Genomic DNA, 14,538 nt, shown 5'->3' with positions numbered 1-14,538 from the left:
TAAGGTCATCAATGCCTACCAGATTTAAGTTAAAAAAACATAGGTTCGTCGATATGTACTTCATAGTGACGCTGAAAAATAAAGAAGAAAAAGAAAACTGAAAAAAGAAAAAAGGTAAAAAACTAAAAAAAAACTAAAAAGAAAAAAACACTCAAAGAGAAATTACAGACCGGGACACAAATGACGACCGAGACAGAGGGAATATAAGTGACGACCGGGAACCTCAAAGAGAAATTACAGACTGGGACACCCGGACACAAATCACGACCGGGACACAGGGAAAATAAATGACGACCGGGACACAGGGACACAACTACAACGGGGACGCCGGGGGCACAGGCGGGATATATAAATGACGACCGGGACACAGGGATTGTTCGAATAGAAATTACAGACCGGGACACCGGGACACAAATGACGACCGGGACACCGGGACACAGGGAATATAAATGACGACCGGGACACTAAAAGAGAAATTACAAACTGGGACACCGGGACACAAATGACGACCGGGACACAGGGAATATAAATGACGACCGGGACACAGGGACACATCATTAGAATAATGAGGTATAGATCTGAATACGGATTGTTTATCCCAGGGAAAATTATATGTTGCATGTTCAAGAGTCAGTAAACCTGACAATCTATTTATATGCACAGACAATGGGACAGCGAAGAATGTTGTATATTCGCATGTTTTACGTAGTTAAAAACATATATTTATATCTATCTCTATTCACAGGTGGGACAAAGGGACACAACTACAATGGCGCGTAACTAATATGGCGCGTAACGACTTACGCGCGCGGGGGGGCTTGGGGGGGTGCGAAGCGCCCCACCAACTAGGTGTTGGGGTGGCGTTATATATATATATATATATATATATATATATATATATATATATATATATATATATATATATATATATATATATATATATATATATATATATATATATATAAGTTGTCTGTCTGTGTGTCTGTCTGTGGATCAGGTGACGTCATGTTTCTGTGTTGACTGACGTCATGAAATTAGTTGTCGTCATCTTTGCTTTGACGGTGACGTCATTAACGGTATTTAAGACATTTGTTCACGGAAAAATGTTTAATTGTAAAATGACTGAAGAACCTACAATGGCAACAGCCGAGGAAGCTGCTCAAAGAGATTATGCCAAAAAAACTTGCTGCTGATAGAGAAAGTAAGAAAAGAAAGCGTTCCGAGGAATCACAAGAACAGCAAGAAAACAGGCTTGCGGCTAAAGAACGCAAAACCGCGCAGTTAGATGAAAATCCACCTGGACAGCGAGAGTCAAAACATATCAAAACTGAAAATGATAGCGATGATGATTGGGTTTGGGATTTTGACTTGGATAAGGTCATCAATGCCTACCAGATTTAAGTTAAAAAAACAAAGGTTTGTCGATATGTACTAAAAGAAAAGGGCAAAAAGAAAACTGAAAAAAGAAAAAAGGTAAAAAACTAAAAAAAAACTAAAAAAAAAACACTCAAAGAGAAATTACAGACCGGGACACAAATGACGACCGAGACAGAGGGAATATAAGTGACGACCGGGAACCTCAAAGAGAAATTACAGACTGGGACACCCGGACACAAATCACGACCGGGACACAGGGAATATAAATGACGACCGGGACACAGGGACACAACTACAACGGGGACGCCGGGGGCACAGGCGGGATATATAAATGACGACCGGGACACAGGGATTGTTCGAATAGAAATTACAGACCGGGACACCGGGACACAAATGACGACCGGGACACCGGGACACAGGGAATATAAATGACGACCGGGACACTCAAAGAGAAATTACAAACTGGGACACCGGGACACAAATGACGACCGGGACACAGGGAATATAAATGACGACCGGGACACAGGGACACATCATTAGAATAATGAGGTATAGATCTGAATACGGATTGTTTTTTCCATGGACAATTATATGTTGCATGTTCAAGAGTCAGTAAACCTGACAATCTATTTATATGCACAGACAATGGGACAGCGAAGAATGTTGTATATTCGCATGTTTTACGTAGTTAAAAACATATATTTATATCTATCTCTATTCACAGGTGGGACACAGGGACACAACTACAATGGCGCGTAACTAATATGGCGCGTAACGACTTACGCGCGCGGGGGGGCTAGGGGGGGCGCGAAGCGCCCCACCAACTAGGTGTTGGGGTAGCGCGAAGCGCCACCCCAACAGCTAGTATATATATATATATATATAGTTTCTCTCTTGTTCTTGCATTGTGCTGAAGACGGCCCTTGGACATAGGGCCGAAATATCCACAGAACTGATTTCCACTGTCTTGAAAAGATTTCCCCTATTGTCTCTACTTTGTATTTGTTTGTTATGGAAAGGCAGTGTGGTCTTCGTTGCTATTTTACCATTTTACACAGGAAATACAACTAACTAAGAGCTTTCTTTCACCAGAAATTGAGACAGAAAAATACAAGTTTGAAAAAGTATATTATTTTAATGGAAGTTTAATTCAGACTTTAAGTCGGCTTAAAGAGTGGAGATTTAGGAGCCGGTAATTTCTCCTAATTAAGGTTATACCTATTCGTTGGAAGCTATTGGCTGGAACTATTGGCTCTGGTCTCTGGTCAGAACCCTTGGTCTAATTAACTAACATATTTTAATGTTAGTTTTATGGTCTCGCCTTCAGGGGATCCTTACATAATTTACTCAATATCTTAAAACCAAAACATGTCAGCTCTAGTGGCGGCTTCGGGAAATTCTGTCAGGTCTAGGGAACATGTCTTCGGAAACATGTCAGGTCTAGTTGCGGCTTCGGGAAATTCTTGCTTAATTTATTTACTATTCAGAAATGAGTTATTACTGACGTCACGCCGTACTGACGTGACTGACGAGTCACGACGTAGGCAATAATGCTCCTAAACCAATAAATCAAAAAAAAACTGAGAGGAAAAGAAAATCTAAAAGTGGGTAGATCCCGTTCGAACCTTTGTTTTTTACTATTCAGAAATGAATTATTACTGAGACGAAAAGAAAATCTAAAAGTGGGTAGATCCCGTTCGAGCATGGCTGAATATGGACCACACGGACGCTTAGAACAGTCCTCAGTTTTCCGCGGATTCATATTTTATGTTCTCATATTGCCCCAGGCTATGTAAAAAAAACAACTAACTTTACAACTGAGGAAAAACCAATTAAAAACAGAAAAAAGGGGAAAAAACAGGGAAGTTTGATTCATTGATGCTTGCTGAATTTTATAAGGTGAGAATCTCATCATTTCAGTTAGGTTTTATGTAGCCTAAAGCTACATGAGAACATTAGAGGAGGCTGTGAATAAATTTATGAAAACGCGAACAAAACCATAAAAACGCATGAAACCAAGAAAGGAAATAATAAATGAAAAGAAAAAAACAACAAAGTCTAACCTTCTGAAGTGAAATCTGCAAGAGGAGAAAAAACACTCTCCTCTCCTTCTGAGTGTCTTTTCTCCTCTTGCAGAGTTCACTTCAGAAAATTAGATTTTGTTGTTGTTTTTTTTCTTTTTTTCTTTTTTCTCTCTTTCATTCATTTTTTCGTTTTTTCACCAATTTGATTTTTTCTTTTCGTTTATTATTTCCTTTCTTGGTTTCATGCGTCATGTATAGCCAGGATGGTCTCAGAACGTATTTAACCATAAAAACAGAGAGAAAATTTAATAATCTAAAAACGTTCCACTTTTGTTTAATCGGGTCTACTTCTTGAGAGCTGCTATCCTAAATTTTTACCTTTAAGTTCGTTTTTTAGAAGGCTTCCTTGAAACCAATATGCATCAGTAAAATTGAACGAGTGTTGATTTTCAACTCAAAACAGTCCCTAAAAGCGATTATTCTAAAGTAGTGATGAATCTCTCAATGAAATCTTCTTTTTTTACATGCTGAACAGGGATAGCAACCACGGGTGAGTCTATTTCTTCTTCTTGGACTACACTAACAATCTTAGGGAATAAACGCAAATAGACTTACATGCATTTTTATTAACTAATTTTCCTAAACTCACCCACGTGATTGTTACACAATTCGCAAGCCATTTTCTGACCACTTCCGAATGCTCAGTTAACTTCCGAATTTATCAGTATATGCACTTTCCATAACAGTACAATAATCCAACTTCTAAATTTCCCCTCTTGCATACTCCCTTTTGTATAAATAAAACAACATAAACGGGTAATAAGGCAAAGAAAAAAAAATATAAAACAAACACAATTATGCACGAATTTTAGCGCAGCGGCAAGAACACTTGACTGTGGTCGTGGTAACTTAGGTTCGAATCTTAAAAGAGACAAATTTTTAGCTTAGAGCCTTGTTTATCTCTTATTCGATGCAAATGTAATGGTCATATGTCAATTTTGTATTTTTGGCTAACCTACCTGACACTCTAGGCAGACATGCCTTGCTAAAAGATAACAAACAAGTAAGAGAGAGGTAAGTAAGTAAGAGAGGCACACTTACTCCCGCCGTTTACCCGTGCCATTTAACCAAACACTTGGAAAACTATGGTTCTATGACTATTTTAGCTATATAATTATCTACCTTAATTCTATTGCCCTAGGAATGACGTGTGGACAGATATTAGATAGAAATATCTATTGACAAATGAACTAACATCATTTTTATACAATCCTAATAATGGGGGGGGGGGGGTAATGCCAGAATTGCCTCTCACTCAATTGGACAACCTGAGTTGGTTTTTTCTACAGTTACCCCTACAGTTGACTATTATTATTGTAACAGCGTGACATGGTGTTGTTTGCCAGACCTGCTAAAATTAAAAATAGTGCTCCTTGGAAGGGGGGCAATCCAAAAGAATCATTAGAGTGTTTAGAGAGCAGTAGCCTCCTTGGCAAAAAAAACCTTAATATATCATTCTTTAAAAGAAGAGAGATTGGGGGATAGCAGCCACCTAGTGTTTTCAATAATTTCAGAATAGATGACAATCATAGGTTAGCTGCTCCTTCTTTTTCTGGAGTATGGCAGAAAGTCCTTAGACAACCCGCAGTTTTTTCTTCTCAATTTCATTTTTATTACTTAATCTTATACCTTTTTCTGCTGGAATATGTTGACAGTAATTAATAATAATAATAAATAATTTATTTATAACCCACAAAGTACATTAAACTGTGGAGTAAACACACAAAAAAAGAAAAAACAAGACAAAAAACATAACAACATAAATAACATAGCAGCATAACAACATACAACATAAATAAATTACCTCCATTCAAAAAATGGCCAAAGAGGGTCAAAAACACCGATCATTTGCCGAGAACGTATAATTGGAACGTATGATTTCCTAGATTTTTGTAACGTTATCTTTCCACCCTTTATTACAGACTCAAAAAATGCTGTAAGCATGCTGCATTTCTGCTTATTTAAGGTGAAAATGATTTTTAGAAACTGGCAATGCTGGGCCATGTGCAAGCCGGAGCAAATTTTGAGACGAAAATAACGTGAAAAAAAAAACTATCTTGAAATGAAATTTATTCATCTTTGAACACTGTATAAGGCTTTTTTCAGAATAGTTGGCGGCAATTTCACTCTGGATAGGTCAGGTTCAGCGTTCAGGAGCTATACTGTTACCATAACTTAGTAAGCGTGCAGCTAAGCAATAGCAAGTGAAAATTTGCAATGCAAAATATATTCCGAAAAAAGAAAATTTATTTCCCCTATAGTAAACAAAAAAATTCTTGGTCAATAAATTTAATCTGTTTTCCAGTATCTCATTTCATCCCAAAAGGTTTGGAAAATAAGTAAGAAAGTAAGTAAGGTTTCTTTAGTAATATTCTATTCAACTGTGAACCATATTTATTTCACAGGATATTGGAGAGACCTACCATGATTTGAAATAATATGTGCCAGTTTTTTTTGTTTTTTTTTAATTAGCAATGAGTCAAGAAACATTAGGACTTCTTGAATGAGTCAAGAAGTCCTTACATAACTAAAAGTAGATACGTAATTGAATGTGATATTCCAGTCAAAAGAGGCTACGTATAAAGTGAACAAAAAGTAAATGGTAACAGAATAGGAGAACAAAATCTCCTACGCTGAAGGAAACCTACAATGAAGCGGCGATTCCTTAAGCAAACCCAAAAGTTACAAAAAAAAGTAATATCATTTCATTTCCCAATATATACTCTTTCCAAATATAATATTCAAACCTCTGTTGACCACAGATAGCCCTAAGTAATGTATTTTTCCATCACCTCTTGATGCGTTGTGTTTCTTTGTTAACAGGTAGGTCTTTTCTTAACCCATCAAAAGCAATATGTGATAGCGAAAAAATTGAAATCAGTTAAATATATACATTAATTATAAATGTGGGTGACAATGAAAGGAAACATGAAAATTATGCTAATAGAAACATGCTAAAAATTATGAAGTAAGAATTTGAATATTTCATTTTAGTTTCGTATATATCCTAGGGTTACATCTGGGTCGATTAGAGATGGGGGTTGAACTGTCAGAGTAGCGAATGCTGTATTTTCAAAGGGTGTAAACTGGGATGTCAAAAGGTATTTCTATTTTGTTATTATAGTATATTATTCAGAAAAGCCACTCTCTTAAGACAAAGTTTATTGTTACCAAATAAATAAAGGAACACACAAAAACAGCTTAGCCTTCTTCAACTTATACCTTAACTTTTTTAAAAGATGAGAATCAAACAGTTCGCGGTAACGAACTGTAGTAAGGAGCCACCCGGCTCAATAGAAACCAAAACTCTAAGAATCGGAATTTTGATATCACTAGCTGCATCAAAAGGATCGCATTTTAATGCTGATTTTAAATATATAAGTTTCAATAAGTTTAGTCTTACCCATCAAAACTTACGAGCCTGAGAAAATATGCCTTATTTTAGAAAATAGGGGGAAACACCCCCTAAAAGTCATAGAATCTTAACAAAATCACACCATCAGATTCAGTGTATCCAAGAACCCTACTGTATAAGTTTCAAGCTCCTATCTACAAAAATCTAGAATTTTTTTTTTTTTTTTTTTTCCAGAAGACAGATGACGGATGCGTGTTTCTTTGTTTGTTTGTTGTTGTTTTTTTCCAGGGGTGATCGTATCGACTCAGTTGTCCTAGAATGTCACAAGAGGACTTATTCTAACAAAAAGTAAAAGTTCTAGTGCCCTTTCTGAGGGCACCTAGGCCCCCTCCCACGCACATTTTTCCCCTAAGTCTTTGGATCAAAATTTTAAGATAGTCATTCTGTTCAGCTTAGTCGTAAACTTAATAACTATGTCTTTGGAGACGACTTAATACCCCAAAGTCCCCGGGGAAGGGGCTGCAAGTTACAAACTTTGACAATTGTTTACATACAGTGTTATGAAGTTTACAGACGTTTTCAGGAGGACTTTTTCACGCTAGGGTGGGTGTAGGTCAGAGAGCGGGGGTTACGTGGGAGGATCTTTCTGTGGAGGAATTTTTCATGAAGGAGGAGAATATCCATGAAGGGGGCGCAGGATTTTCTAGCATTATTTAAAAAAAAATGATTAAATAAATAAAAAAAAGATTTTCAACTGGAAAAACTGAGCAACATTAAAATTTAAACGAACATAAAATATTACGTATATAAGGGGGTTCGTCTTACCTTTATGCTAAATACCTTTACGCTAAAGTATTTTTAGTAATTTCATCTATTTATTCTATGGCCTTTAAGATTCAGGGGTCATTCTTAAAGATTTGGGACAAAATTCAAGCTTTAATGTAAAGAGCGAGATATTGACGAGGGGGCAAACCCCCTCATATACGTAATAAAAATGCACAAATATAGAAGTTTGTTCCGTAAGTTAATTCGTAAGGTACGTATGTTTATTACTAACAAAAACGTTTGTAAAAAAAAAATATAGTTGCATTTTTAAGTAACCAAAAATTGGAGAAACACAAAACGAATAGTAATTAAATAAACAATTATAGCAAAAAAAAACATACAACATGTACCAATATAAATGTATAAATAAATTTTAAAACGAGTAAAGCTTAGATCGTATAATATTTTTTTTTTACAAAATAAAACTGTATGTGTTTTGAACAGTCTTGGCAAGAACTAATAAAATTAAACTGGATATTCGATACTCAGTGATAGCTCATCTGCTTTTTTATTTTATTTTTAATGTTGTAGTAAGTACAAAAGAAAATAATTAAAAATGTAGTTAAATTATTAATAATTAATTAATTAATAATTAATTAATAATTAATTAAAATTAACTAATAATTAAAATGTAGTTCTTTTTATTAAAGCGTCAAATACGCAGTGGGCTTTACCGCAGTGGGCTATATGGTTTTACCGTTAGGGCAACAGGTAGTAGCCAAACTTTTGTTTGTAGTGAAAATTACAGATATCTTGAACAGTCTTAGAAAGAGCTAATGAAATTAAACTGAATTCCTATGATTTTCGGAATAAAATATCTTTAATCAGTTTTTTGGAGGGGGATCGGGTTATGAAATGAGAGCCAGGATTTAGCTCCCATGGTTTGTGAACTAAAATATTAGTTTTTTTTATTCGGGGGGAGGTCAAGTCATGGAGGTAGGGACAAGGGTTGGCTTCCATCTTGTTGTTTGATTAATAAGTTATTAGGTTTTTTGAGGGAGGGGCATCGTGAATGGGCTAGGGGTCATCTCTCATAATTTATCATTGATAAGTTTCTTATCTTTTTATCGGGGGGATCGAGCCATGGAGGGCCAGTGGTTTTTTTTTAATAAAATAGCATATGAAAGCGATGGCTGCCAGTCCCATAATTTTTCAAATATATTTTTTCAAATTAAATATCTTTAATAAGTTATTTCTATGTGTTTGGGGAGGGGTTGGGCCATGGAGGGAGGGCCAGGAGTCAGCTCCCATAAGTTCTGGAGTAAAATATCGTTTTTTTTACTTGGGTTTGAGGGTCAGACTTATCTGATCTTTTAACTATTTTAGAAACTCTCGCATCAAAACCTTATATGCCCAGAGGGAATAACTTACAAAACTTGTCCCGGGTTTTGGGTATGTTGTGTCGACCCCTGAGTGTTTGTTATCTGATCTATTTAACAAAAAAAAATGTTGTTTAACAAAATGGCTACCTCAAAAATTCGATTGCACACATTAGGGGAAAAAAGGGCAGGGGGAGTGCTAGTTACCATCTGATCGCTTTTGAATCTGAAAAAGAAGACTAGAACTTTCAATTTACGATCAAATGATCCCCCTCTCTAGTTTATACGACCACCCCTTGCATAAAAACCTAAAATCCCACGACGCATTTTTGATCAAAGAGTTTTGTTATCTACTGCTTTAAGCAAAATGACAATGTCAAAATTTTGATAACATGTATTTAGGAAAAAAGGGCCTTCATTGCCCTTTGATCACTTTTGACTCTTAACAAGAGCTAAGAGCTCATATGGCACTTATGACGAGGCTAGAAGAACTTAGAGTCAAGAGCTCATATGGTATGAATGCAGAATGAATAGATTGATTTAAAAGGGAAACCAGAGGCTAATGCCTGTCGGGATTTAAAATAAGAGCTCTGAGTCACGATGTCTTTCTAAATATCAAAATTCATTAAGATCCGATAAACAAATCGTAAGTTAAATACCTCATTTTTTCTAACTTTTCCTCTCCCATCGGCCCCCTGGTCGAATGTCGGATCTGGATGGTCGAATCTAGGAAAACGACTTTATCAAGTCAATTTGAGCAGCTCCCTGACATGCCTACCAATTTACATCGTCCTAGAACATCCGGAAGCACCAAACTCGTCAAAGCGCTGAGCCCCACCCTCCCAACTCCCCCAAAGAGAGCGAATCCAGTACGGTTGCGTCAATCACGTATCTACACATTTGCTTATTCAGTCCACCAAGCTTCATCCCGATTCCTCCACTATAAGAGTATTCCAAGATTTCCAATTCCCCCTCCAACCCCCCTCAATGTGAACAGATATGGTCGGGATTTGAAAAAAGAGCTCTGAGACATGAAGTGTTTCTAAATATCAAATTTCATTTAGGACCGGTCACCCATTCTTGAGTTAAAAATACCTCAGTTTTTCTAATTTTTCCAAATTAACGCCCCCAGCTCCTCCGACGAGAACAGATACGTTCCAATTATGTCAATCACGTATCTAGAACTTGTGATTATTCTTCCCATCAAGTTTCATCCCGATCTCTCAACTCTAAGCGTTTTCGAAGATTGCTGTTTCGCTCCTCTAAGCCCCTATGTCCCCGGATCCAATTCGAGTCGAAAATGGAGCATCTGAGACATAAGATCCTTCTATGTGTCAAGTTTCATTAAGATCTGATCACCTATTCATAAGATAAAAATGCCCCAATTTTCACGATTTCCAAGAATTCTGTTTTCCCCCTCCAACTCCCCCCCAACGTCACAGGATCAGGTCGGAATTTAAAATTAGAGCTTTAAGGCACAAGATCCTTCTAAATATCAAATTTTAGTAAGATCCGATCACCGGTTCGTAAGTTACAAATACCTCATTTTTCCGAATTACCCCTCCCCCCAACTCTACCAAAGAGAGCGGATCCGGTCCGATTATGTCAGTCACGTATTTTTGACTTGTTTTTTATTCTTCCCATCCAGTTTCATCCTGATCTCTCCGCTTTAATAATTTCCTAGATTTCCAGCCCCCCCCCCCAACTGCCAGGCCCTAATCACGCTGGATCCGGTTGAGATATCAAAAAAGAGATCTGAGCTACGAGGTCCTTCTAAATATGAAGTTTCATGAAGATCCGATCACTCCTTCGTAAGTTCAAAATACGTCATTTTTTCTAATTTGTCAGGATTACCCCCCCCCCTCCAATTCCCCCAAATAGAGCGGATCCGTTCCAGTTATGTTAATCACGTATCTAAGACTTCTGCGTATTTTTCCCACCAATTTTCATATTGATCCCTCCACTCTAAGCGTTTTCCATGATTTTAGGTCCCCCCCAAACTCCCCCAAATGTCACCAGATCCGGTCAGAATTTAAAATAAGAACTTTCAGACACAATATCCTTCTAAATATGAAATTTCATTGAGATCCGATCACACGTTCGCAAGTTAAAAAAACCTCATTTTTCCAGTTTTTCTGAATTAACCCTCCTCCCCCCCTCAACTACCCCAAAGAGAACAGAACCGTTCCGGTTATGTAAATCCTTCATCTAGGACTTGTGCTTATTTTTCCAAACAAGTTTCATCCCGATCCCTCCTGTAAAGTTTATATGACCGTTCCATCCGTAAAAATCCCATGCGGTCCTAGGGCATAACTTACAACACCTGCCCCCGGTAACTTGGGGAATTGTATCGACCCCATAGTTTTGTTATTTGATCCTTGAACTATTTTAGACAGAATGGCTATCTAAACAATTTTTACCACCTTGTAAGTTAAAATACCTAATTTTTTCTAAATTTTCCTCTCCCTTCAGCCCCCCAGACGGTCGAATCGGGTAAAACGACTTTATCAAGTCAATTTGTGCAGGTTCCTGACCCGCCTAACAATTTTCATTGTCCTAGCACGTCCAGAAGCACCCAACTCGCCAAAGCACTGGACCCCCCCCCCCTAACTCCCCCAAAGAGAGCAGACCGATTCCGGTTACATCAATCACTTATCTACGACATTTCCTTATTCTATCCCCCAAGTTCATCCAGATTTCTCCACTCTAACTGTTTTCCAAGATTTCCGGTTTCCCCCTCCAACTTCCCCCAATGTCCCCAGATCTGGTCGGGATTTAAAATAAGAGCTCTGAGACATGATTTCTTTCTAAATATCAAATTTCATTGAGATTCGGTCACCTGTTCTTAAGTTAAAAATACCTCAATTTTTTTGATTTTTCCAAATTAACGCCCCCAGCTCCTTCAAAGAGAACAGATCCGTTCCAATTATTTCAACCACGTATCTATAACTTGTACTTATTCTTCCCATCAAGTTTCATCTCGGTCTCTCCACACTAAGCGTTTTCAAAGATATCTGTTTCCCCCTTCCAACCCCCTATGTCCCCAGATCCAATTCGAATTGAAAATGGAAAATCTGAGACATAAGATCCTTCTATTTATCAAGTTTGATTAAGATCCGATCATGCATTCGTAAGATAAAGATACCTCGATTTTCACGTTTTCCAAGAATTCCGGTTTCCCCATCCAACACCCCCCCCCCCAACGTCACCTGATCTAGTTGAGATTTAAAACAAGAGCTCTAAAGCACAAGATCTTTCTAAAAATCAAATTTTATTAAGATCTGATCACTCGTTCCGAATAACCCACCCCCCAGCTCCCCAAAGAGAGCGGATCTGGTCTGGTTATGTCAGCCACGTACCTTGGACTTGTACTTATTCTTTCCACCAAGCTTCATCCTGATCTCTCTATTCTAAGCCTTTTCCAAGATTTTAGGTTTCTCCCTTCAACTCCCCCCATGGGACCTTATGGACCTTACTATAGGGAACGTTATAGCGTTGCCTCTGATGAAGCCATAAGACTTTGCTACATATTGTAGTTTTGAACATCTTCTGGGGAAAGAATCAAGAATTTTTTTATGTTTTAACCTCTTTTGGAAGGTAAAAATTTGGCATTGATATCATGACCTACAAGACTTCCGTGGAGTTTTATTCCAGTGTCTCATTTCTTTCCAAATCTTTCTTTTTTGCATAGCATTTGTGTTATCTTTGTTTTTTTTCATGTTTTATTTCAGCTACTTTTTTTCTTGTTTATATTTTTCCCTGTCGATAAATTTTGTTCCTGTGACAGAATATTAAGACTTTTATTATTATTTTTGTATTAATTTTTTTTTCGCTGTCCTAAAAAAGGCTTGCCAATTATTAACAGATTTTTGCTTCAATTGCAAATGGAAAGGCAATGTAAAATTTCGGTGTTTTTGGTTGTTTCAGCTATTATTCTATTATTTAATTTTCTATTTAATTTTAATTTTTATTTCATATTTAATTTCTATTTAAATGTTCTATTCTATTTAATTTATTCTATTATTTTCAGTTGTTATTCTCTTATTTAATTTATCGTGACATACTAACGAAAAAGAATATAAATTTATAGGGTTCTTAAAAGCTCTTAGGATACTTTAAAGATACAGGATTCTTTAATGTTCTTAGGATTTATTAATGGAGAGTTCATATGAATTCTTTAACATCATTAACGATATATCGTTTAAGAACGAGTTCTTAAGCTATATAAGATACTTTAACATTTTTGGGATTATTCACGGACAGCTCATATGGATTGCTCAACGTTCTTTAGATTCTTCAACAATATAGGATTTTTTAACGTTCTTAGAATTATTCATGGACAATTCATACGGATCCTTTAACGTTCTTTGAATTCTTTGACGTTCTTGGGATTATCCATGGACAACTCATATGAATAACATTTCCTTTTAGGATTGATGAAGAGCTTGTTAAATCAAGTTTGAGACCCAGACCATCGACTGCAGAACGAAATAGCATGCCCCAGCCAGTCCATATCATAGACATCAAAGAGAGTCCAGTCCAGGTCAATGGTCACGCAGGTCCAAGTTTAGCAGACCATGCATATAAATTCGAAAACTCAATGAGATAAAATCAATCTGTATATCGTGTTTTATGTTATTCTGAGAGTATTTTAATTATTCTAGTTTCTTAAATAAAGCAATAGAAATTAATGTCTAAATTTCATTATTTAAACACTACTTGTACCCTCTTTTTATATGTTTTTTCTTTGATCACCTAGCTTTGCTTTCAAATCAAAAAAAAAAATGTTACTAAAACGAATCTGATAGTATAATTTTAAGCTTTAACCACCCCCCCCCCAAAAAAAAGCTATAATATTTTTTCCATTCCAACTGCTTGAAGAAAACACCACCTCATCCAGTTTAAGATCCCAAGTAACTTTGTTCAACTCTTCTGATTTACACGTTGCACAAAGCCAAGGCTGAAATTATAAATGTGAAGGAGATGGGGGGGGGGTCTATATCGTTAACATAATTTTTATTCTCTTAGAAGATCCCATTTCCACTAACTTCGTTGAAATTTTGTTTTGCTTCATTTTGGTCTCTTAATTTTTCCTTGTTTAAATAAATGAAAATAAATGCCATACTGTATAATTTTCTCTTTTTATCTGATATAAACAATAACGGTCCAGTTTTTAGGCCCATTACATTTGTTAAAACCAGAACCATTGCAATTAGGATATACTTTCTTGTCATGTAATCTACAATATTTCCCGTCTTTCAATCGTATATTTTCATGGAAATAATTAATGAAAAAAAAAATCCACTTTATAAGTCTGATCAGTTTCATCAACCGTTTAAATTGAAAACGCAAATATATAATATTCCATGAGTTCTATTTTGTTCTCCTTAAAATAAGAAAAAAAAATCAAAACAGATTCTATTCAATAGATTTAGTTTGTCATATTACTAAGTTTCCTCATCAGCTGAAAAAAAAAAGCCTGTAGGCTGAACTTAGGTGAATCCGACGCCTTATCGAGTTTTTTTTTTTTTAGCTTAATTTGGTCCCAAAAATCCTTTAGAGTTGCTGGTACAATAAA

The 14,538-nt window shown here is 36.4% G+C and overlaps 1 protein-coding gene across 1 annotated transcript in view; it reads left to right on the top strand.

Moving 5' to 3' along the window:
* LOC136036810 (retinal guanylyl cyclase 1-like) overlaps positions 1 to 13,633 on the top strand; it is a 77,805-nt gene extending 64,172 nt beyond the window's left edge. Inside the window, exons 8-9 of the mRNA XM_065719141.1 lie at positions 3,937 to 3,951; positions 13,392 to 13,633. Coding sequence (XP_065575213.1) covers positions 3,937 to 3,951; positions 13,392 to 13,569 — 193 coding nt within the window. The 3' untranslated portion in view covers positions 13,570 to 13,633. The remainder of the gene's footprint in view (positions 1 to 3,936; positions 3,952 to 13,391) is intronic.
* The last annotated feature ends 905 nt before the right edge of the window (positions 13,634 to 14,538 follow it).

This window comes from Artemia franciscana, chromosome 16 (assembly GCF_032884065.1).
Source record: "Artemia franciscana chromosome 16, ASM3288406v1, whole genome shotgun sequence".
In the NCBI taxonomy this organism is placed as follows: Eukaryota; Metazoa; Arthropoda; class Branchiopoda; order Anostraca; family Artemiidae; genus Artemia; species Artemia franciscana.
This window is presented reverse-complemented; position numbering and strand designations above follow the sequence as displayed.